Below are 26,219 nucleotides of genomic sequence, written 5' to 3'. Positions count from 1 at the left end.
TTTTTTTGAAACACCTAATCATATTTTAAAATACTACTCTTTCATATATCACCAATTAATCATATATTTTTATGGATATAATCTGTAATGAATGTTAAGTAATTGTTAATCTATAAATGGGTGATTTAATGATTATTATTGGGTGATCCATTCAAAGACAAATTGGGGATTGGATTCCTCCACAACCTCTCTCTCTCTCTCTCTCTCTCTCTCTCTCTCTGCTTCTTCTGTTTTTCCCTTTTACTCTATTTCAGAGGTCACTTCACTTCTTTGCAACCCATCACTCATCTCATGTAAAGATCGCAACTTTACATCTAGATCGTCACAATTTCTTTTGCCATCTAATAAGTTCTTTTCTTCTACTTATTCCATGTCTTCATCTCAAATATTGTTATTTTTTTAACTCTGTTTTCTATTATTGGTTATCAAATTGGATTTCATTCTTATTTAATCATGCATTGGGAGTTCTGAATTTCCTATTTATGGCTTATATTTTATAACTGAAATCTTCGCATGTGTGATTTATTTGTGAAGGAAAAATAGAAGAACTGGCTAAGCTTGTAAAAAAAAGTCAAAATAATTGTAATAATTTCGTCGCCATGGTTGATTGAAAAATCGGAATTTTTTGTTAATAATGCATAGGAAGTTCTGAGATTTCAATTTATGGTTTTTCATTTTTGTATAACTGGAATCTTTTTGTAGGTGTGGTCTGTGAAGGGAAATGACAAGAACTGACTAAGCTTGAAGAAATAAAGTTGATCTTTTTGCTTTGAATTTGGCTGTGATGGAGTTCCCTACAGTTCCTCATTTCATGCGAGTCTGCACCCTTTTGCTGCTTCTACTACTCTTGAAGAGTGGTGTTGTATATTCCAATTCTGATTACTTGATTGGTCTTGGAAGCTATGATATAACGGGTCCTGCAGCTGATGTCAACATGATGGGTTATGCTAACACAGAACAAGTTGCATCTGGTGTTCACTTAAGGCTGCGGTCTCGGGCTTTCATTGTTGCCGAACCACATGGTAACCGGGTAGTGTTTGTGAATCTTGATGCTTGTATGGCTTCACAACTTGTGACTATCAAAGTACTCGAGAGGCTCAAAGCAAGGTACCAATCATGACTAAGAATGTCTTTGAATTAGCTGCTAAAGTGCATAATTCATTATTGTTTAAATTGATTATAATAGAAGTAGTTTTATGTTTGGATATGTTTGCTCAAAAGTGATTTTAAGATATTTGTTTCGTTTGAGTTATGTAAAAAACCACTTCTACGTAGTGAATTGCAAAAAGTGTATGAATTTCTTTGTATAGGTTAATAATTTTTGTTTTGTAGTAAGCTTTGCAGGGGCGAAATGAAAAGGACGCAGTCGGTTACAAAATAATCTAACAGCTTTTTAAAATGAGATTGAAACTTCAAGCTTCGTTAAAAAATATGTTTTTCTTTCATAAAACTGGTTTCTTTAATTTAATCAGGCTTGCCAAACATGTCACATTATACTCGAAACAACTTATTTTTGTATATATCAAAGACGGTGGAAATGTTAAAACGCCTTTTCCAAACTTGTAGAAACTATGGTAGATTGGATGTAAAGGAGATTTTTTTTAATTTCTGCTTGTAGTGACTGATGTTTCCATTTAAGAATTTATTTCCTCATTAATTGTGTGCCTAAGGTCATAACTTTATTTTGTTTGACAGATATAGTGACCTGTATAACGAAAATAATGTAGCTATTAGTGGAATTCACACTCATGCTGGTCCTGGGGGTTATCTTCAATACGTTGTGTATATTGTAACATCTCTTGGATTTGTGCGCCAGTCATTTGATGCCCTCGTTGATGGCATTGAGAAAAGCATTGTCAAAGCCCATGAAAACCTCCGCCCAGGATCAATATTTGTCAATAAGGGTAAGGAAAATAATTTGCATTCCTTCTGTCCTTTCTCCTTTAGGCCCTTATACAGATGCAAGCATGCAAGTTCACATGCATACCATCAATTTTATTTTTAATTATGGTAGTTTTGCATAACGTTGGAGCATGTTAGAGAAGATGAAGATTTATAGGAAGCAAGTTCACTTCCTCTGCCTCTGATTATTGGCTATCTTCCATCTGATCAACACTTCTAACTCAGGCTTCTATTGGTCTTCTTCTTGCATGCCCAAATCACCTTAGGCCTTCTCTTTTGTTGCTTTCCAAAATCAATATGATCACCAAGTGCACAAGTTGGTTAGGCAAATAGTTCGGCTATTATGTCGAGTTAGCAACTTACTTCCTTCTTTTTGTGATATCGCATGGTTATAATCTAGTTATCTTCAACTTGCAGGAGAGCTCTTGGATGCTGGTGTAAATCGAAGTCCTAGTGGTTATCTCAACAATCCTGCTGCAGAGAGAAGCAAATATAAGTATAATGTTGATAAAGAAATGACTCTTTTAAAGTTTGTTGATGATGAACAGGGTCCTGTGGGAAGCTTCAACTGGTTTGCTACTCACGGGACTTCAATGAGTCGTACAAACTCATTAATTAGCGGGGACAATAAAGGTACTGCTGCACGACTTATGGAAGACTGGTTCGAGCGAAAAGATTCTGTAAAAATGAACCCTGTTGGGTTTGAGGATAATAGCATCCCCCGAAGAATTTCAAACATAATTCCTAGCCTCAGTGATAATCGTAAGTTTGTATTTTGATTTTGGCTGCAATATCTCCATCTATGCAATTACTATTTTCTTTCCAAATATAGATTTAGGAGACAAGATAAAAAGATGATTATGTGGTGACTAATGTTGAATATAGTTGCTCTATTGTGGTTTTGATGCTTAAATCCATCTATTTCTCTTTGGCTGCATATGATGTGTGTACCACATTGCTAACTGTCAATTTTCTTTGGTATATATGTTCTAGATTGTCATCTGATTACATGGCTTTGGATCTGGTACTTCTAAATTTTACAATTCTTTACCTCATAAAAGTCCTAATATTGTTGGACTTGATTGGAACTGTCTGCATACTAATTAAGATGTAATTATCCTAGCAATGGCTGATTGAGTAATCTTGTGCAACATGCATGAATGATTTCTTTGTTTATACAAGTAGTTCATCAGTAACTGGGGATATCTGATAATAGTAAGTAAATTATATTTCTAATCTCACTTAAAATCTATTGGTACAGACCATGAATTATTGGAACTTGCTTCCTCATTTCAATCTCCTCCTGGTAGACCAACATCGAGAACTTTGAGTGTTGCTAGACGCGTGAGAGGTGCTCTTAGTCAGGTTGACAAGCCCAGATTTGTATCTGCATTTTGTCAATCTAATTGTGGTGATGTTAGTCCAAATGTACTTGGAGCTTTTTGTACAGACACTGGACTACCTTGTGACTTCAATCATAGTACATGTGGAGGGAAGAATGAATTATGCTATGGCCGTGGACCTGGGTAATTTATTGCATGCCCAGCTTTTCTCTCTCTCTCTCTGGTTCATGCAAATTTACCAAAGTCTTCATGATTACTAAATTGCATCCTGTAACTAATGTGGCAGTTACCCAGATGAATTTGAAAGTACACGTATTATAGGGGAGAGGCAATTTAGGAAAGCAGTTGATCTGTTCAATGGAGCATCTGAACAAATTAAAGGGAAGGTTGATTATCGACATACCTACATAGATTTCTCGAAGCATGAGGTAACTCTTTCCAAAGGAGGGGCTTCCGAGGTAGTCAAGACATGCCCTGCGGCGATGGGATTTGCATTTGCTGCTGGAACAACAGATGGACCTGGAGCTTTTGATTTTAAGCAGGGTGATGATAAGGTAATCACTGGTTCTGTACCACATGCTCACCCGTTATCCTAAAACTCACATTCTTAAATCTTTTTGGTAGTCTATGCTTATTATTTTAAGGCTTTGTTGTTGTATCCTTACTGTTTGTTTTAATTCATGTCAGGGAAATCCTTTCTGGAACTTGGTCCGCAACTTACTTAAAACGCCAAACAAGGAACAAATAAACTGTCAACAGCCTAAGCCCATCTTGCTTGATACTGGTGAAATGAAGCTACCATATGACTGGGCAGTAAGTTATTCATTTGTCCTGAATATTATGATTTATTGTTTCCCGGCTCAGTTCAGTTATGTTCTCTATGTTTGCTGAAAGATGAAATGTCTTGGCTTCTTCATTTTAGTTCCTTTAATAAATTCAAACCATTGTTACGACGTGCATTCTTGTTTGTTTTTGTTTTATGTTTGGGTTGAAGTCCTAGTTTGCATTCTCTAGTTCTTATGATGTACGTTTTTTCAAGGTGTTTATTTGATTTCTGGTGAGTGAAGCTCAACTGCTTAAGTTCCATATAGAAAGTCTCTCTGCATCTGTTTTTCTGCCGTATAGATATAATTTGTGCTAATAAAAGGACCACTTTTACTTAACTAGACCTTTTTTCACTCATGTTCATTGCAGCCCTCAGTTCTTCCAATCCAGATCCTCCGAGTTGGGCAGTTTGTTATTCTAAGTGTACCAGGAGGTATGACCTCATATTGTTGTTTCCTATTAAAGATGTTGCTGTTGGAATTCCTATCCTTCACAATTTGAAATGTTAAGTTTAACTACCAATGATCTTAGTGGTATGAGAAGTAATATATAAATGAATATTAATGAAAAATGAACATGCCTGGATCAAGTTGTTGTACATCTTCAAGCTTAAAAGAACTCAAACATGTTCAGCTGTTATTGAGATGATGATAATTAGTTGCTATGGCTTCTTACAGTAATGGTTACAATTCCATGTCTTGGTTGTAGTTAATCACATCTGGTTTGTTTTCTTATGTGTGTATAAATATTTAACGAAATCCAAATTTTCATCATAATATGTTGCTGCACCTTTATATTTTATGGTTTTGGAAATCCATGGTACTCCTTATGCATATATGTATTTTTATGAGACAAACCAATTGAACCTATGTATTTCTTTATGTGCATCATGCTTGTTGTAATTTTCTAAATTCTGACAGAATTTACAACAATGGCTGGAAGGCGTCTTCGTTGCATGCCCAGCTTTTCTCTCTCTCTCTCTGGTTCATGCAAATTTACCAAAGTCTTCATGATTACTAAATTGCATCCTGTAACTAATGTGGCAGTTACCCAGATGAATTTGAAAGTACACGTATTATAGGGGAGAGGCAATTTAGGAAAGCAGTTGATCTGTTCAATGGAGCATCTGAACAAATTAAAGGGAAGGTTGATTATCGACATACCTACATAGATTTCTCGAAGCATGAGGTAACTCTTTCCAAAGGAGGGGCTTCCGAGGTAGTCAAGACATGCCCTGCGGCGATGGGATTTGCATTTGCTGCTGGAACAACAGATGGACCTGGAGCTTTTGATTTTAAGCAGGGTGATGATAAGGTAATCACTGGTTCTGTACCACATGCTCACCCGTTATCCTAAAACTCACATTCTTAAATCTTTTTGGTAGTCTATGCTTATTATTTTAAGGCTTTGTTGTTGTATCCTTACTGTTTGTTTTAATTCATGTCAGGGAAATCCTTTCTGGAACTTGGTCCGCAACTTACTTAAAACGCCAAACAAGGAACAAATAAACTGTCAACAGCCTAAGCCCATCTTGCTTGATACTGGTGAAATGAAGCTACCATATGACTGGGCAGTAAGTTATTCATTTGTCCTGAATATTATGATTTATTGTTTCCCGGCTCAGTTCAGTTATGTTCTCTATGTTTGCTGAAAGATGAAATGTCTTGGCTTCTTCATTTTAGTTCCTTTAATAAATTCAAACCATTGTTACGACGTGCATTCTTGTTTGTTTTTGTTTTATGTTTGGGTTGAAGTCCTAGTTTGCATTCTCTAGTTCTTATGATGTACGTTTTTTCAAGGTGTTTATTTGATTTCTGGTGAGTGAAGCTCAACTGCTTAAGTTCCATATAGAAAGTCTCTCTGCATCTGTTTTTCTGCCGTATAGATATAATTTGTGCTAATAAAAGGACCACTTTTACTTAACTAGACCTTTTTTCACTCATGTTCATTGCAGCCCTCAGTTCTTCCAATCCAGATCCTCCGAGTTGGGCAGTTTGTTATTCTAAGTGTACCAGGAGGTATGACCTCATATTGTTGTTTCCTATTAAAGATGTTGCTGTTGGAATTCCTATCCTTCACAATTTGAAATGTTAAGTTTAACTACCAATGATCTTAGTGGTATGAGAAGTAATATATAAATGAATATTAATGAAAAATGAACATGCCTGGATCAAGTTGTTGTACATCTTCAAGCTTAAAAGAACTCAAACATGTTCAGCTGTTATTGAGATGATGATAATTAGTTGCTATGGCTTCTTACAGTAATGGTTACAATTCCATGTCTTGGTTGTAGTTAATCACATCTGGTTTGTTTTCTTATGTGTGTATAAATATTTAACGAAATCCAAATTTTCATCATAATATGTTGCTGCACCTTTATATTTTATGGTTTTGGAAATCCATGGTACTCCTTATGCATATATGTATTTTTATGAGACAAACCAATTGAACCTATGTATTTCTTTATGTGCATCATGCTTGTTGTAATTTTCTAAATTCTGACAGAATTTACAACAATGGCTGGAAGGCGTCTTCGTGATGCAGTGAAGGCAGTGTTAAGTGGTAACAATGATTTTGGTAGCGACATTCATGTTGTCTTAGCAGGGTTGACTAATACATATTCACAGTATGTGACTACATACGAAGAGTACCAGGTCCAAAGATATGAGGTCAGTTGTATTTCTTGTTTAAAGCCACATGAATCGTGCATGCAGCACAGCTTTTTTAGATTGCTTTAGCAAGTGCAAACACAACTTTCATGGAAGTTTATTTTTAGAGACATAGGCCTAGAATAGAATATTTGTTCCTATACATGTTTACTTCAGTCTCTGATAGCTCTTTATGCTGGCTTACCTTCCATTTGCAAGAGGAAGTTTTCACAACTCAAACATGTGACCTTATCTCGTGGCAACAACTTCAATGGTTACATTGAGGCTCCCCTTTACTAATGTTATGCATATAAAAAATGATTGTGCATGTAGCCATTCATTGTAACTCAGTTTTGGTGTTGTTATAACTTAATAGGGGGCTTCCACATTGTATGGTCCACACACACTGAGTGCATACATTCAAGAGTTCAAGAAGCTAGCTAATGCTCTCATCAGTGACCAACCTGTAGAACGAGGTCCACAACCACCAGATCTCCTGAACCAGCAAATAAGTTTACTAACACCGGTAGTGGTGGATGGTACCCCTCTGGGTGTAAATTTTGGAGATGTGAGCGTTGATGTACTGAAGAATGCAACCTTCAAGAAAGGTGAGAAGGTGAGTGTTACGTTCTGGTCGGCGTGCCCTCGTAATGACCTTATGACTGAAGGTACATTTGCCCTTGTGGAGTTTCTAGAAGGAAAGGATAGTTGGGTTCCAGCTTATGATGATGATGACTGGTGCTTGCGGTTTATATGGTCAAGACCTTCGAAACTGAGTTCACATAGTAAAGCCAGCTTAGAATGGAGAATCCCAGAGGATGTGAGTCCTGGTGTATACAGAATAAAACATTTTGGTGCTGCAAAGAGCTTGTTAGGATCAATTCGTCATTTTACAGGCTCATCAAGTGCATTTGTAGTAGTATCATAGCTATAAAATACAGTCATACATTATTATGCAAACTCCAAAAAAGCACTATGCGTTTGCCGGGAGTCGAACCCGGGTCTATTGCTTGGAAGGCAATTATCCTAACCGTTGGACTACAAACGCATTCATGTTTGTTTATTAAGTTTTGATGGGATAATAATTATAAGATGTGTTCTTATACTACTTCTCTGCTAATTATGGAGACACAAAATCTATGTGGTAATGAAATCATGATCTGGTCTGCTAAAACTTGTGTGTGTTTGTATTAACATATCCAACATCTATGTACTTGCACAATTCCCTTTTAGTGTTCATTCCCTAACTAATAATGGATTTGAAAAAAGGTGTCAAACTTTTAGAGTTTAGAGAGAGGATTATAGATGATAAGATGGGTAATGGGTAATACTCCATGTAGTGGTCATAATAGTGGCACAAACTTGAGGGACACTCAATTCACGCTCGCTTATTGGAAAACTTTAAAAGGAAATCAAACATCACTAATACTGTGTTACTGTGTTTTACCTTCAATCATTTAATTTCTCATTCAATCAAGCGTGGAAACCAAGGTTACACTAAATCAATAATTAGTACCCAAAACTACCATGTAGTTACAAACTTGTTGTTTTATTCTAAAAATGAGAGGTAATATGTAATAGTAAATAATTGATATGGATTTTTAGCTATGTCTAACTAATCTCATTTATTAAAATATTCAAGAATATAATTAGTAGAATACTTATTAAAGAATCCTCCCATTTTTAAAAAGTTGCTTCAAGTAAGTAAGTTTCTGAAAATCTAATTTCCAAATTACAATATTTCTTCAAAAGTTATAATTTCCTTTTTGTTTATCAAATATGTCTAGTAGCTTATTGAATGAGTTAAAAAACTATAAACTACATGAAAAGCTACAAATCAATATTGTCCGACACTACAAAAAAATATATCACTTTATATACTAAATATTTCAATTTGGATAAATTAATAGCATTTTTAATTGGGATAAAAATGCCATTAATCTGGCCTTCAAAAAAATATGTTGGAAATTCCACAAAAAGTATTAGAATCATATAAAATAAAAGACTATGTTATTCTTGAAATTCTGAGGAAGAATCATAACCTAAGTCTATTGATTTAAAGGTTCACAGTAAAAGAGATTTTATGACCCATTTTTTTTAATTATTCACATCATAGTTGTTCCTTTAATAATAATATAAATAAAAAATATATTTAATTATATAATTATAATATTCTCAATTTTTAAAATAAAATCAAAGAGATAGAAAATTAAACGTGGTTATTTTATTTAATTTTCTGGAATATTTAAATATGTATGTTATATATATTTATTATTCACTTGTTTTTTCATTCCATCTAACTATTAACTATCATTTTAAAATTTCAAGTGATAGAACATGATTTTCCTTTATCTTCAAACATCTTCATGTATTTCTTTTATTTTTATGCACTTTATAATTTCTAATAGTAATGATTATATAATTTTAATGTTAGTTCTTATACAATATTAGACTTTGGTCATGAAATTAATATAGTAGGACTTGATCCTTAACAAAACATTCCTAAATGAAATATCTTACTTATACTAACATAAGATGTTTATCAATTTCTTTGAGACGATGATTTAAAATTATAAAAAAATATTTGGTGATGAGATCATAGATTCCCACTTTTTAGAGTAAGTACTTGATCTCATTTTGGAAAATGACATTCAAATAAATGTTGTGAGTGGGATCCACCTTAATGTGCATCAGAGGAGACGAGTCTTGTGTTCCACCCTTATAGGTAAGCAGAATCAAGCTGAAGAGTAACTAAGTGATGAAATGAAAGAGCATGTTTGTTGTTGTGTTTAAATACATGTTGTACTACTCCTCTCATTTTCATATTTTGGTTGAAGAAAAGAAAGGGTGGTGTGATATATTTTGAGCTTTTTCATCTATCTAACCCATTCTTGATTTTTGATTACTAAGTAAACATAATATTACTAGATAGGGGTATTTGAGTTTGAACACAATCCATAATACAAGCAAAAAAATGCACAAGCTTTTGGGAGGCTCACTTTGTGTCCTTATTATACACAAATTTAACACATAATTCCCAGACACACTCCTTTTGGGACCCTCACTTTGTGTCCTTATCTCCTAACCTTTTTGTCCTTGTTCCTTTCTGCTCCTCCTTCCTTACCTTTATAGCTTGCCCCCACCACTTCCACTCCTTCTCATGTCTACTTCTTCTTCTTCTTCTTCTTCTTCTTCTCCTCCTTCAACTCCTGATCATGATGCCAATGCTGGTGGTCCTGATATTCCTGGCCCTAGTACCACCACAACTAGTGCTGCACATTTTCAACCAGGCCCTTCTTCCTCTCGTCCACGTCTTATGAATGAAGCTTTACCTGAACCTGTTGTTGAACTATTGGCTCATCAAGTTGCCATTGATGCTGCTCATGATAATGGTCGTCTTGCTGCTGCTTCTGCTCTTGCCATTATCTTTCAGGTAACTGTAACTCTTTTACTCATTTCCCAAACTATTAATAATTTATTTATTTTCATTCTTTTCTTTTTTGTATTTTGTCTACATTTATATCTTATGCGTGTGTTTTGTGTGGTCCAGACTGTATCTTTTACTTTTAGAACTGATCATATGGTTGTGTTTGTCATCATAAATCAGAATACTTGTTATTTTACTTAGTATGTTAGTATATGAAATAAGATTTTGAGTGATTGGTAGAATCTCTATGATGGGTATCTGATGATAGCTTTTCCAGTTACGAAAGTGGACAAAATATTGGTCAAGAGTCAAACGTAACAACCATTGTATCCTGCAGATGCTTATTCTTTTTTATTTTATTTTGGTTTATTTGATATTTCATTTTCATGGGTTTCAAAGATATACATCTACATTCAACTCAATGGATTAGGAGAGATGAAATGTGAATATACGTTTTGGTTAGTAGATGCTTTCAAGCATCATATTTGTGAAAGCAGCTAGCTACTTTTACGTGGGTCATTTTCCTAACTAAATGTGTGTCTCTTTCAAAAAAAGGTATATTTTTTTCTGCTTGCCATCCTAGTTCTCTCTTCCCCCCTTTGAAAAAATGTGTCTAGTTTTGGACCTTCTTTTTTCATATCCAACGAAAAGTGTTACATTGGCTTCGAATTTGCCGTTACCCTTTCTTGGCATGAATCCTTTTTTGACTGTGCTTTTTCCTCTTATCTAGGCTAGAACAAAATCCCTTGCATGACTTTCTATCCATAACATAACTATAACTATGTAGATATATAATAGTCTCTTGTTGCTTTCTTCAATAATAAGTATTGCTTCACTACTTCATATATGCTTAACTATAGAGATTGTTTCTAGTATGAACAACCTTAATAGTCAATCTATCCTTAATTACTCTTTTATTAAACAAGATTTCATTTTAAAACGGCTTAATAATTTTTAAAAATGATAAGTCTTTTATTGAAAATTTTAGTATATATTAAATGCATATTTTTTCGATTCTCTTAGGGTATCGAAGCAAATTAGTTAAACTAATTAGGCGTTGGTGTAATAATGATGCCAATGCTGGTGGTCCTGATATTCCTGGCCCTAGTACCACCACAACTAGTGCTGCACATTTTCAACCAGGCCCTTCTTCCTCTCGTCCACGTCTTATGAATGAAGCTTTACCTGAACCTGTTGTTGAACTATTGGCTCATCAAGTTGCCATTGATGCTGCTCATGATAATGGTCGTCTTGCTGCTGCTTCTGCTCTTGCCATTATCTTTCAGGTAACTGTAACTCTTTTACTCATTTCCCAAACTATTAATAATTTATTTATTTTCATTCTTTTCTTTTTTGTATTTTGTCTACATTTATATCTTATGCGTGTGTTTTGTGTGGTCCAGACTGTATCTTTTACTTTTAGAACTGATCATATGGTTGTGTTTGTCATCATAAATCAGAATACTTGTTATTTTACTTAGTATGTTAGTATATGAAATAAGATTTTGAGTGATTGGTAGAATCTCTATGATGGGTATCTGATGATAGCTTTTCCAGTTACGAAAGTGGACAAAATATTGGTCAAGAGTCAAACGTAACAACCATTGTATCCTGCAGATGCTTATTCTTTTTTATTTTATTTTGGTTTATTTGATATTTCATTTTCATGGGTTTCAAAGATATACATCTACATTCAACTCAATGGATTAGGAGAGATGAAATGTGAATATACGTTTTGGTTAGTAGATGCTTTCAAGCATCATATTTGTGAAAGCAGCTAGCTACTTTTACGTGGGTCATTTTCCTAACTAAATGTGTGTCTCTTTCAAAAAAAGGTATATTTTTTTCTGCTTGCCATCCTAGTTCTCTCTTCCCCCCTTTGAAAAAATGTGTCTAGTTTTGGACCTTCTTTTTTCATATCCAACGAAAAGTGTTACATTGGCTTCGAATTTGCCGTTACCCTTTCTTGGCATGAATCCTTTTTTGACTGTGCTTTTTCCTCTTATCTAGGCTAGAACAAAATCCCTTGCATGACTTTCTATCCATAACATAACTATAACTATGTAGATATATAATAGTCTCTTGTTGCTTTCTTCAATAATAAGTATTGCTTCACTACTTCATATATGCTTAACTATAGAGATTGTTTCTAGTATGAACAACCTTAATAGTCAATCTATCCTTAATTACTCTTTTATTAAACAAGATTTCATTTTAAAACGGCTTAATAATTTTTAAAAATGATAAGTCTTTTATTGAAAATTTTAGTATATATTAAATGCATATTTTTTCGATTCTCTTAGGGTATCGAAGCAAATTAGTTAAACTAATTAGGCGTTGGTGTAATAATCTATAATGGCATGTACACATGGGTCAAAAAGTAGCTTCTTGATAATGCCAAAAGGCACATGGAACCCAATGCTTGTCATAACATCAACCCATTCCTTTTGTATCTATCTCAGAAGTTCTCACCTATTATAATTTTAGTTTTCTTTCCCAATAAATTTAATATTTGATCATATTAGTATGAGATTTGACTATAGGCACTCCAACATGTATGTGTTGACATTATTTTTATAGATCTATCAATTTTAGTTTTTAATAATAAAAATTTGACCGTTCATGAATAGGCGTTGGACAACAACCTCACCAATATTAAGAAACCTAATGATTAAAGAATTCAAAATAGAAATGCTTGGTAGGATATGCTTTAACTTGTTTAAAATGAGCAAGTTTAGATTGAATTTTATCCGCATTAATAAATTGGTGTATTTTTTAATAGAAAGTTGCAGTGTGTATAGAGTTTGACTTCAACTTCTTTCATGTATTGAAATATGAAGAAAACTGTAACTTTCTTAATTTTAATTTTATTGAAAAATAATTTAAAATCTTGTTTGGTAAAGATTTATTTGTACTATATACCACAATCTTAATTTAGTAATGAGTCATTGCATGCACCTTAAAAAACCATGTAATTATCTGAATTTTGATGATTTTACACACTTTAGGCCTTGCATATTTAAAGGTTGATAATATGAATGCATGTTTATCATTTTATTATAATTAATAAATGGGTGAAGTATTTGTATGACATTTTGTTAAAAAAGTGGCCGTGTGGTTCCAACTTGAGCATGTAGCCACCCTTATGGAGGAGAGTATCTCATAAAAAATGGTATTTTTTTTTTGTGGTATGAGTGTTGAGGTGGTGGTGGTGTTTGTGATAGAAGTATTAGGTGCATTGAACAAGACAGGGGCTTGGCCACACCTTTCTTGGAAATGAAAGTGAAATGTTGGTGGGGAAGCACGCTTTTGATACCATGTTTATATTTTTATAAACATGTCTCTGCCTATGCATTGCATATACTCTATACTACATCAACACATTGGAACTAACTTAGTTATTCACTAGTTTCGTTATCTATATATCTATCTATCTAGCCATATCTCTGTGCCATTATGGACCACATCCTTCTTTTTACATCTTGTTGGATCTCCCTTTTCAAATTCTCTCTTGTACTCTCAACCTTTCAGGTATTTATTCTACTCACTTTTCTTTTCTAGGGTTTCTTCCTACCTACTACTACACCTTTTCTAGCTGGCGCTCTATTCTAACTTGTTCCTTTTGACTTTTCACATATACATCACACTTCATAAACATAAATACATCTATATCTATATCTTCCTCTTTTTTATTTTTACATTATATTTATTAGAAAAAGGGACGTTAAACACAATGTTGATTTCCAACACATATTTCTTTTCTTTTGTTAGATGACATGTGATAATATTAGACAGTTTGATTTTGAAATTGTGGTTTTGATAAAACATTTTGCTACTATAATACAAATCTTTCCTTCTGATTTGAATATCCAAGTAGACTGTAAAAAGTGTACTTGTTATATGATGTAATGTTGCCCAGTGACCAATTCAATTACCTGTCCTAATCGTACCTTCCCTTACGAATGAGACATGCAATCTATTAAGATATGATCTCACTCATTGTCAGTTACTTTATTTCATAGTCAATGAAGAGCAAATGACCAATGCCCACAGTGTTATAAATGATTCATAACATATTCAAAATCTCCAAGTTCTACATTTTAAAACTAATTTTATATTTCGGTATTTCTGGATTCCATTATCATTCTTTCAAATGTTTCTTGATTCCCTGTGTCAATATTCAATAACTATTGATATTGCTAAATGTTTACATAGATATGGTACTTGTGCCCTGACATGATAAATAAATAAATAAGAGAGTGGTATAATATGTATATAAACTTGAATTAAAATGATGAATGGTGACGGTAATGATGCTACATCTGCATCTGCTATCCTCAGTGTCTCTCTCTATAATCTATAAGCTATAAGCTATAAGCTGTTATAGTACATGTATAATAATAAACAATAACATATTTGCTTTTTCTATTGATAGAATAGAATTACATGGATTAAAGATTGAAAGGTATTTTTAGCTTTCTACTTTTGGATAGATAATTCAAGTGACTTGCTTAATATAACCAAACAACTTTTATACTTAGAAAGCTACTCTACACTTAACTCACTCTAAGTCTAAGCTTTTATCCATTCATTTTAATTTTGATTTTAATTTTGATTTTAATCTCTCAATAACATGCATGCAGGTTTGTTGTACGTGGCGAGAGGTATCTCGCTCGGATCACCTGTGGCAGCGCCTCACTAGACAAATCTGGCGCCGTACTCATCGATTGAGAGCCACGTGGCATCACGAGTTCATCTACTGGCATCGAACGGCCAGAAATTTCACAACTGGTAGACACTCCTTTACTATCCCACATTTTGATCCCTCCGGCGCCGGTGACCACCGTCAGACCCTCATTTGCCGCTGCCTTGCCCTCTCGGACCGCCACCTTGCCTGTGGCTTCGCTGACGGCACCATCCGCCTCTTTGACCTCGAGACATGGAGCCACGTCAGCACCTTCCGGTCCATGCATGGACACCGGTTCGGCCCATTCTCGCGGTCTATCTCCGGTATAGTGATCACAAATAATTCCGTCCTCACGTTTGGGAGACTTGATGGAGACATCTACGTGGCAGTTTTAAACGAGCCTGGGCTTGCTCGGCGGGCCGTTGTTGGTGACGTGGTAAACAATGGTGTGTTAGTTGAATTCGCGGGCTCAGCCCGTAGGTGGGTGGGCTTATTTGCTGGAGTTCCGGGCCGTGCTTTTCAGATATGGGACTCGCAAACGGAACAGGTGATTTCCGTTGGAGGTTCATTAACCGACCCGGATGCGTTGATGGGTTGGCACATGTTAACGGAGTTAGTTGAATCAGTTGGTCGAGTAAGAGTAAGTGAATGTGAGTTGGTTGTGGCGTGCACTACTTCCAGGCTCGTTTGTTTCAACATAATGAACCCAGAGTTATTGTTGCGTGATGTGGGGTCCACCTCTGGGTTTGTTGTGACTTCGCTAGACGTGACTCACGAGGCTTTTGTTGTTATAGAGAGAAACGGCATCGGAACGGTTCGTCGAACAGGCTCATTCGAGCGGGTGAGCCGGTTCAGGGTCCGGGGCTCGTGGACGCGGGGCCTGCTAGGGTGCATCTGGCTAGGGTTCGTGGTCACGTACTCCGGGGGCGGCGGGGTGATGAGGGTTTGGAACATAGAGCAACCAGTGGGAATGTTGTGTTGCACAATGGCAATTAGGTTGGGTGAAGGGAACAGCATGGTGGCTAATCAGAGACATGTTGCCATTTCTTGGAATGACACTTCCATACACTTATTAGATTTTGGTGTATAGATTGGATTTATATTTAAGTTAGTAGACTCACACTGCAATTCATTCTACTAATCTACAATTCCTTTTTGTATCTATCTCACAATTATTTAACCTTTTCTTATGTTGTCCTGTAATTATTGACTTATTATTGCTATTGTTTTCTGGTAAGAAATTAACTACTAATATATGTAATAGTTTTTTAATTAAAGTATAACATGCATGAGAATGGATGTTATATATATATATATATCTCAAGTTTTATGAACATTGTTGATGGAGATCGATGTAGGTAGTCAGTTTGCAACGTGAAAGAAATAGGAAATATGGCATGCATCATGGTTGATGGTACACTTTCAAATACTGTAGATTATATATTAACGTTAACAATATTACTATTTGTTATAAATACTTGATTAATGGTCACAATGTAAAGGGATTAATTAATATTTAATAGTGAGGGGCTTGTTTGGTGGAATTTTGTTAAGAGAAAATGGTTTATTAATTAATTAATTAATGATAAAATAAGAAGACAGGTCTGATTGGCATTGCCACGCTTTTGTTGGAATGACAATAGAAAATGGTATATGTGAGGAAGCACGCTTTGATCCCATGTTCTCCAATATTTATGCACTAGGGAGTAGGGACCACATCTTAATCTTAAATAACCAATATAAATATCATTCCTCATCACCTCCTCCACTATAGTCTATAGTATACTTCAAATTTAATTTGGAAATAGTAGCTAGGGGTATCTTCAAAAATCAAAAGTGAAGTGGTACTTTGATGCTTTGTATAAAATTACATGTGAAGACGACGACAATAAGAAAACAACAAAAGGAACTTTTTGAATTGACAAGGCTCCTTAAAATCAACCTATATGATAGCTACAAAATATATGAAATTAACTATATTTGAACGAGTACATAGTTACATTGGCAATGATTCCAACTTTGTTTCTTGTCCATTCAAGACACACCAAGTTCACCGTTCTCTTGTCAAAACATAATTATTTATATTTGATATTTAAATGTAATATTTGATATAGACGTACGTGTGAATATTACATATTTGTATGATGATAAATACAAAGTACACGAATATTATGGTTACATAGTTGACATGTTGGTTATAAGCATGTTTCTTTAACCAACAAGTTAATGACAACTACTGTTCACTACGTAAGTATAAATGAAAAGGACACTGCAAGGATAAGTAAGGTGCAGGGAAATAATATATATATATTGAATAATTGTGAAGTTATTCTGTTATTATAATAATAAGGTGAAAGTAGAAAGTAAAAAGAAATGAATTGAAATTAAAAGGGAGGAATGAATGAGAAAGAGAGAAAGAGAGAAAGAGAGAAAGAGAGATGGTGAGATGGTGATGGGTCTAGTACTGCTCTCTAGTGCCTAGTCTCTCCCTGCTTCTTTGGTTCTCTTCTGCATTTCTGTCTCTATTCTGATTCCATAGCTGTTCCTAATGCTGCATCACTCACTACATATATCACTTATATATATATATATATACATAGTCTCTACTTCCTAGCCCTGCTTCCAGCTATTGCTGCCTGCACACACAACAACACTCTTCCATCTTTTCTCTCTCCCTTTCGCCCTTTCCATTTCATTTATTTCTTTTATTAAACCTCTACCCGCATGCCATCCCATTTTCCTTATTCACCTTCCATTTTATTTATATTCCTATAATTCTTTCTACATATTCTCTAACACTTTTAAACTAATATTTTTTTTATTAATAATTAATTTATAAGTGAAATATGGAAAAGGGTCTGTTCCCGCTGCATCAACTTTGAGAACCTGAGTGATGCTACCAAAGCCACGAGTTTCAAATTTTAATTATAATTTGAAAATATAAACTATTGAAGAAATTAAAGGCATAAAACGGTCTTGCATAAGTTTTGTTTGGATGTTGTGTTATGCCTTGTATAATAATTCTTTTTACACCAAGACAAGATTCATCTATCTCCTAATATATTGTCCCAGGTTTTCAGTGAGGATAAATTTGAATTTGGGCAATAATAACCAATCTGCCTATCATCTACTAGAAGGGTCATTAAAAAAGATAAAATGTTATCAAGGAATTCAGAGACTAAATATGGGATAAACAAGAAGATGAATAAAAGTATATTATAAAGGAATCAAGCCAACTTCAAATTTGGGCTACCTTTGCAAGTGTGTCCACAATCAGGTTCTTCAAAATACCTTGTCCTGGATCCTACTTCCCAATGTTTCCGCAAAATAGGCCCACAATAACTACAATTGAGTTTTACATTATAATGAGAGTTTTGGCTAGCTACATCATGATTAATTGACTATTATGCCTCATGCCAAATGGAAACTATCTTCAAGGGGCAGCATATTAACCTTGTGTGAATCGTTGGTGTTAGTTCTGTTGGAACTTGTAATGTGTTGAAGAGTAAAATGCAGAGAAAGAAGAAGTGTAGTGTAGCCTAATTTTAGAAAGTGTAGATTGGTTAGCAACTACCAATCCAACAACCAACTTCCATTTATAGTAATATCAATGTTTACAAGCCCAAACTTTACTAGGCCCAATACACTCTTATACAACAAGCTATGAATCACATTTACATTTCATTCTAACATTCCATCTTAATTCAAGCTTGATAGACTCACTACTCTTAGCTTTTTTCTTTGAGCTTCAAAGCTTTCTCTCTTAAGTGCCTTTATGAATATATTAGTCTACTGCTCCAAGGAGATGCAAAATTCTAGCTCCAAATTACCCTTCTCAACTTGATCTCTCAAGAAGTGATATTTGGTCTCTATATGTTTGCTACGTCCATGAGAAACTGGATTCTTGGACAGATTAATGGCTGACTTATTGTCCACGAAGATCGCTAATGACAAGTCAGTATGCACACATAACTCATTGAGCAATGATTTCAACCACAGACCTTGACAGCTTCCTAGGCAAGTAGAAATGTATTCGGATTCACAAGAGGAGAGTGCCACCTCCCCTTGCTTCTTTGAGCTCCAACTAATAGATGCATACTTGTATTTGAATAAGTAACCATTGATGCTTTTCCTATCATCCTTATCTCCACATCAATCTGCATCTGTGTAGCCATAGAGGATTATCTACTTCTGCTCATAAGCTATATCAGATGGAAGAATCACACCAAAATCTATGCTTCCTTTTAAGTACCTGAGTAGCCTTTTCACAACCTGCATATGTGATTGCCTAGGATCTTCCATGTGTCTACTGACCAAGCCCACTCCATAAGCTATATCTGCCATTGAGTTGCAAATGTACCTTAATGATCCTACCATTTGTCTGTACAAGGTTGAATCAGTTGCTTCATCATCAAGGTTGCCTTTGCTAAGAGTATTTCCTACTTCTACTGGTGTTGCAGCAGGATTATATTCAAGCATGCCAAATCTGTTGAGCACTTCAGAGATGTACCTCTTCTGATGCATCAAAATGCCACTTTCTATCATAGTAAACTCGATCCCTAAGAAGTAGGAAAGAATTCTCAAACCTGTCATCTCAAATTCCATTTTCAATCTTGTCTTGATCTTCTCAATTTCTTCATTATTGCATCCAGTAATCAAGAGATCATCCACATACAAGCATATGATAACTGATGCCTCTTTGGATACTTCTCTTATGTAGATGTCATGCTCATTCTTGCACCTGATGAATACTTGTTTAAGAAAGAATCCATCTATTCTTTTATTCCCTGCTCTTGGTGCCTGTCTTAAACCATAAAGAACCTTATGGAGCTTGTAGACTTTGTCTGCATGTCCTGACACTACAAATCCTTGAGGCTAGGTAACAAAAACCTCTTTGTCAATAGAGCCATTCAAGAAGGTTGACTTTACATATAGCTGACTTAGTGACCAATGCATTGAGCTTGCCATTGCTATGACTAACCTAAAAGTTTCAATTCTTGCAACTAGTGCAAAGACCTCATCAAAATCCAGGCCAGGTCTTTGTAGGAAGCCCCTTGCAACTAGTCTTGCTTTGTACTTAGACACTTTTCCATCTGGTTTAACTTTCACTTTGTATACCCATTTGACTGATATTGCCTTCTTCCATATAGGCAAAGTTGTGAGTTCCCAAGTTTGATTCCTTTCTATTGACCTGATCTCCTCAGTCATTGCTTTTCTCTAATGATCTTCTTTGTTGGCTTGTTCAAAGCTAATTGGTTCCATTTCAACTAACAAAGCCATATGAACCATATCTCCTTATGTTATAATTGAAGTATCAGAAAAAACTTCATAATCCCTCAACCTGTTCGGAAGTTGCCTCTGCCTTTGAGGTCTACAACTTGTATCAATACTATTGTCTTCTCCTGTTGTGATTGTTTGAGGTCTCATACTAGTTTCTTTTATGTTCATTTGACTAGTGTTTGTCGATGGTGCTTGTGTTTGATTCCACTCCCAAGCCTGAGTCTCATCAAACTTGATATCTCTACTGTAGGAGATGGAGTTTGTTCTAGGATCATAGACTTTGTAGGACCCTGTTGTGTGATACCCTATGAAGATATGTTTCTCACCTCTATCATCTAACTTCTTTCTCTTGACATCATGCACATGTTTGAAGCAGATTGACCCAAAGATTCTGAAGTGTCTCACATCAGGCTTGATTCTTGATCAATCTTCCTCAGATGTTTTGTCTTTTAGTCTCTTCGTGGGACTTCTATTTACCACATAAGCTGCTGTAATCAATGCTTATGCCCAAAAATCCTTTGGCAAACCTTTTGACTTTAGCATACTTCTTACCATGTTTATGAGTGTTTTGTTTACCATTTCTATTGTGCCATTATGTTGAGGAGTATAAGGTGCAATCACCTCATGTATGGCACCTTCTCTGTTACAGAATTATTGAAATTCTTTTGAGATATACTCCCCTCCTCCATCACTTCTGATTAGCTTTAGTTTCATGCCACACTGATTTTCAGTGAGTGCCTTGAATGTTTTGAATTTCTCAAACACCTCACTTTTCTTATTGAGCAGATAAATCCACAACTTCCTTGTGAAATCATCCTTGAAGGTTACAAAATAACAATTTCCTCCAATAGATTTGGTTTCTATAGGGCCACAAACATATGTATACACTACTTCTAAGGGCTTGTTAGATCTAGTTGAAACCTGTGAAGCAAATTTGTTCCTTGCTTGATTGCTTGTTATGCAATCTTCACACAGTTGGTTCCCTTACGAATTTCAGGTAGACCTCTTACCATATCAGTCTTCCTTAACAATTCCAAACCCCTTTGATTTAGATGACAAAATCTCTGATGCCAAATTCTTGTCTCATTTGTAGTGGACTTCAAGCATTTCTGATCATCTAGATGAATACCTATCTTGAAGGTTATATTATTTGAAAGTGGAGCCTTCAAGATTGGTCTTCCTTTCTTGTTGAAGATCTTGAGAACCCTATCTTCCATGCTTATCTTGTAACCCTTTTCCAACAACTGTCCAAGGCTAATGAGATTATTTCTCATTCTTGGCACATACAAGACATTTGAGATACTTGAGCTTGCACCGTCCTTTCTTCTTATCAGAATCTTTCCAATTCCTTCTCCATTGATTAAGAAGAGAAAGAGAAAAGAAAAAACAAGTTCGTCATAAACGACAACAATGACATTCTGACCGAAATCCTTAAACGACTCGACGGTCCCAATGCTAAGTCGACTGGGTGAGTCTGGGCGAGTGAGAAAGCGAGTTTGGAGTGGGTAGGATGAGGTTCAGTTCAATTTTCACTTTCTTTGTTTTGCATTCATAGATATGAGAGTAATGACACATCATCATCATCTCTCATGTTCCTCTACAATTAAATAAATAAATAATTAATGAGCTATTGTATGAATCGTTGGATTCTTACTAACTCAAACATCATTTCTGTATTCTATGCTTAGGACTTTATCATCATCCTTCACCATCAAATATAAATATTTATTTAGATTATTGTTTTGAAGTGTTAACAGTTATTAACTATAAATAATATATGATGCACTATATAAATTTCATATAGTATAGGAATTGAATAGGTTAGAGGGAATTGAATAAGTTAGAGAGAATTGAATGTGTGTAGCTAAAGGAAGACCTGCTCCATTTAGCCCGACATTATACATGGGCTGTACTTAAGAAGATTCAACCACATACTTTTTTTACCCAACCTCTACTTTCTTCAACCAAATCATCTTCTTCATATACAAACATCAAAGTCAATATATTATTATATTCATATGGACATGGGTTCTATGTGTTCGGAAAAAGAAATAAATTTAGATTTTAGTTGGACATAATTTTGAAGAGTTTAATCTAGAAGTTATGAATATAATTTAGTTGTATTTAAAAATGAATAAGAATTGAGTAAAGAAGATAATAATAAGAAATGGAAATAGGAGGAAGGAAGGGTTGGATGAATAAGAATGATGGATTGGAGCGTGGCATAAAGAAGCATCGGAATCGCGTGGAGTTAACACCTAAACAACAAGCATCCATCCAATCCATGATGCAATTCTGAATCACTCTTTCATTACTCTTTCATTTCTCTCTCTCTCTCTCTCTCTCTCTCTCTCTCTCCCTCTCCCTCTCTCTCTCCTTCATCATCTCAATTATTTATCAAATGTACATTTTATCTTTCATTTTAACTCACGCTAAGAGGTAAACAGAATTTATTTATATTATTAATTAACCCGCTTAGGTTATTTGATATATGTATTTGGAAAAAGAGTAGTTGAATCTAAACCTTGTTGTATGATCCGTGTTTAGGTGAAGGTTGATTTGTGAAATGAACAAAGGACACTCACATCACTCACCTTCTTCATTTCTTCATCTCCACTCTTCAGGTTCTTCATTTTTATATATTTTCTTAATTTCTTCATTCCATGGTGCATGTTAGTAATAATAACTAATAAATCCAAAATTGTATTATTTTGCCCTTACCCTTCTCATCGGCTCTTATTCATCGCCGCCACCATTTTCGGATCCACAACCTATTCATTCAAATTCCACTTTCCCACTTTTTTGTTTTCTCTTTAACAAACAAAGTCTTCACCTTTCTTTCTTTCTTCCTTTCTTTACCCGTTTACCACTCACACCCACTTTCTCCTTTCAAATCGGGTTTTGTGCTTCTTCCCCGTTTTTTCGTCCATTTACTTCTCCATTCACCTCCTAAAACCACGTCGCGATCTGGGTCCGCTTCAACTTCTCATTTTCAGCTCAAATCTCAGTGTGTGTTTTTATTTTAATTATCGTCTTTATTTTTATTGCATCTGGTTTTTTTCTCAATTAATTATCTGTTTATTTTGGGGCTTTTGCTATAAATATCTTCGGTCCTTGCCAAAGTTTCGAGTTTTATCAAATTTAGCGGAATTCGGTTGATAATTGAATGTTGGGTCAGTTCGCACCTATTCATAATTGGATTATTGATTTTGAAATCAGAATTGTTTTGGGAAGTAGCCGAGAAAGTAAAGTTTCTATTTTTGGACCAATGTTTTATGAATTTTAAGTAGAATATGGAAATTTCTGTTGCAATCAACTGAACACAATGGTCCATCTTGTTTCTATATTTTTCTCTCTATGATCTGGGCATTTCTGGTGCACTTAGTTTATGAATTGGTGTTGCTGGATCTCATATGAAAGTTTTATTTCTGAGCTTCAAAAATAATATTGCTTACTTTTTTATTTCGTTCCAAAATTGTTGGCAGATGTGGAAACAAGGTTGTATGTGAATATGTGATATTGGAGACTCTGTTGGGCTGTCATAACCTCTGTTCAAAGAATTTAAGTCTGAAGTGTTTTAGTTACTACATGGAAGCAAACAAAGAGGAGGCACTTAAGGCAATAGAGAATGCTGAGAAGCGATTTGCTCTGAGGGACTTCGCTGGTGCAAAAAGCTATGCTTTGAAGGCTAAAACCCTTTGTCCAGGATTGGAGGGTATATCTCAAATGGTGGCCACGTTTGAAGTTTACATTGCTTCTGAGGTCACACATGATGGTGAGTTGGACTATTATTCAATTCTCGGATTAAAACCTTCGGCTGATACACAGGCTGTGAAGAGACAGTATAAGAAGTTGGCAGTGTTGCTTCATCCAGATAAGAATAAATGCGTGGGAGCTGATGGGGCTTTTAAGCTTGTTTCCGAGGCATGGACTTGGCTTTCAGATAGTGCTATGCACAGTTCTTACAATATCAAGAGAAGTGCACAGTTTGGTGGGATTAATCACAAAAATATGTCTTCTGTTCATGCTACTGGTTATAACAAATGTTCCAATTCGTCAACATCTCATGGCAGCCTTGACACCTTTTGGACAATTTGCACCTCTTGCAAGGTTCAGTATGAGTATCTGCGCAAGTATGTGAATAAAAAACTTTCATGTAAGAACTGCCGTGCCACTTTTGTTGCTGTTGAAACTGGGGCAGCCCCTGCAAATGGTTCATTCCCATACTGTCCTTGGACATATATGCAAGGAAATGGGTATGGAAGCCATTCATATGATGGAGTTACATATGTTCCAACCAGTACCACCTATATCAATGGCAACGGAGTCACAGGATACCATTCTGGGCATGGGTATGAGTATGTTTCAAATGTTTCATTTCAGTGGGACTCTGCTGGACTTGTCAATCAAAATGGTTCAACTACCGTATCTGCTGGTTCTGTTCATCAGGTCAATGGAAATGTGAAGAGGGGAAGGCCAAAAGTCAAATCTGGAGTTGATGGAAGGCATCACGTTGCTGAGACTATGGTCACTATAAACTCAGATGTACCGTTCTCCTGCATTAAACCAGAAGAAGTTAAGCTAAGTAGACCTGATAAGAAACGGAAAGTTGTTGTGGGAGCTGGTTTCAGAAATGGCTCTGAAGACAAGGGGTCAAAATGTGCTTCAGAATCATTATTGGCTAATGGAGATGAAAGCACTGGACAAGGCCAGAAGCTTTCCTACGCAAGTGAAGTTCAAACCAAACAGTGTACCATGACGCCGGCATTTGACGCGAGAAAATTATTGATTGAGAAAGCCAGGACAGAAATTAGGAAGAAACTGGAAGAGATGAAGTTATCATCGTCTAAAGCTGCTGATGTTAATGAGAAAGAAAAACCACAAGCTGAAGATGGTCAAGTCAAAAGAGAGAAATGTAGAAGAACAGTTCTGAATGTTTCTGGGCATCAACTAGAGCATGGGAAAACTGCTCCAGTCTCAATTACTGTCCCTGATCCCGACTTTCATGACTTTGATAGAGATAGGTCAGAGGAGTGCTTTAAGCCGAAGCAAGTATGGGCACTATATGATGAGGAAGATGGAATGCCGCGCTTGTATTGTCTGATCCGTGAGATTATCTCTGTGAATCCATTTAAGATTCATATTAGTTACTTGGGTTCCAAAACTGATAGCGAGTTTGGTTTAGTAAACTGGATTGATTCAGGTTTTACCAAATCTTGTGGAAATTTCAGGGCTGTGAATTCTGATGTTGTTGAGCAAGTTAACATTTTTTCTCATGTTCTAAGCAAGGAGAAAGCTGGTCGAGGAGGATGCATTCGCATATATCCGAGAAGTGGAGATATTTGGGCTGTTTATCGAAATTGGTCACGAGAATGGGACAGATCTACTCCGGATGAAGTGAGGCATAAATATGAAATGGTGGAGGTGCTGGATGATTACTCTGAGGAACTTGGTGTTTGTGTTGCACCTCTTATTAAGTTAGCTGGATTTAAAACAGTGTATAAGGTGAATACAGACAAAAGCACCATTCAATGGATACCAAGAAGAGAAATGTTGCGTTTTTCGCACCAAGTTCCTTCATGGTTGCTGAAGGGTGAAGAGGCAAGCAATTTGCCTGAAAGGTGTTGGGATCTTGATCCGGCTGCGACTCCAGATGAACTTCTTCATGCTGCTACGACAGAAGCGAAGGCTTTGTAGGCTATGTATGGATTAGTGAAACAATTATTTAGGTTGCACTTTAAGCATTCTTCCCACAGTATTTTAGATTTAACATGTACACTGTGCCACACCTGGTTAGAGAGTAGTGAGACATTAACCACTTATGTTTTTAGAGATTAAAATTTGATTTTGTGACATTTGTGTTCAGATGTACTAGTGATTGGCATTTAAGTGAAGCTTCTTGTTGTTGCCATAGAATTAATTTTATGTAGGGGATCTGTCTGGTTGTAACTGCATTTCTGGCCAGTGTTTACTGGTATAGAATTTATTGAATTGATCCAACAACTTTAAGAATGAAGAGATTTATCTGATTGTATGTTGTAATAATGTGATTGTATTGAATGAATTGGAATTAGGATGAAGAAACTATCATACACAAACACCACTAA

At 35.4% G+C, this 26,219-nt stretch overlaps 3 protein-coding genes and 1 non-coding gene across 7 annotated transcripts; 3 read left to right on the top strand and 1 right to left on the bottom strand.

The window, feature by feature from the left end:
- On the top strand, nt 150-7,672 carry LOC109360228 (neutral ceramidase-like). 2 transcript variants are annotated; one of them, XM_019604954.1, is made up of 10 exons: nt 150-293; nt 703-1,107; nt 1,696-1,904; nt 2,320-2,664; nt 3,164-3,428; nt 3,532-3,799; nt 3,933-4,058; nt 6,025-6,088; nt 6,576-6,739; nt 7,095-7,672. In XM_019604954.1, the coding sequence occupies exons 2-10, from the start codon at nt 785-787 to the stop codon at nt 7,644-7,646; spliced, it is 2,316 nt and encodes a 771-aa protein (XP_019460499.1). In that variant the 5' UTR covers nt 150-293; nt 703-784; the 3' UTR covers nt 7,647-7,672. The 2 variants fall into 2 exon arrangements, with proteins under 2 accessions (XP_019460499.1, XP_019460497.1); XM_019604952.1 differs by lacking the exon at nt 6,025-6,088 and adding an exon at nt 4,440-4,503.
- On the bottom strand, nt 7,695-7,766 carry TRNAG-UCC. The gene has a single exon. It is a non-coding gene; the product is annotated as a tRNA-Gly (tRNA).
- Nucleotides 9,662-16,045, top strand: LOC109359556 (transcriptional regulator STERILE APETALA). Its single transcript, XM_019604261.1, has 2 exons — nt 9,662-10,151; nt 14,789-16,045. Exons 1-2 carry the CDS (start codon nt 9,879-9,881, stop codon nt 15,920-15,922), a joined length of 1,407 nt encoding a protein of 468 aa, XP_019459806.1. The 5' UTR covers nt 9,662-9,878; the 3' UTR covers nt 15,923-16,045.
- On the top strand, nt 22,478-26,107 carry LOC109360763. Of its 3 annotated transcripts, none has more exons than XM_019605856.1 (3): nt 22,478-22,551; nt 22,660-22,736; nt 23,598-26,107. In XM_019605856.1, the coding sequence occupies exon 3, from the start codon at nt 23,701-23,703 to the stop codon at nt 25,807-25,809; it is 2,109 nt and encodes a 702-aa protein (XP_019461401.1). In that variant the 5' UTR covers nt 22,478-22,551; nt 22,660-22,736; nt 23,598-23,700; the 3' UTR covers nt 25,810-26,107. The 3 variants fall into 3 exon arrangements, with proteins under 3 accessions (XP_019461401.1, XP_019461402.1, XP_019461400.1); XM_019605857.1 differs by lacking the exons at nt 22,478-22,551; nt 22,660-22,736 and adding an exon at nt 22,809-23,119 and having other exon boundaries at nt 23,598-24,795; nt 25,168-26,107; XM_019605855.1 differs by lacking the exons at nt 22,478-22,551; nt 22,660-22,736 and adding an exon at nt 22,810-23,119.

Source organism: Lupinus angustifolius, chromosome LG11 (assembly GCF_001865875.1).
Source record: "Lupinus angustifolius cultivar Tanjil chromosome LG11, LupAngTanjil_v1.0, whole genome shotgun sequence".
NCBI lineage: Eukaryota > Viridiplantae > Streptophyta > Magnoliopsida > Fabales > Fabaceae > Lupinus > Lupinus angustifolius.
Note: the sequence above shows the minus strand (reverse complement) of the source record. Positions and strands in the feature narration are given on the sequence as shown.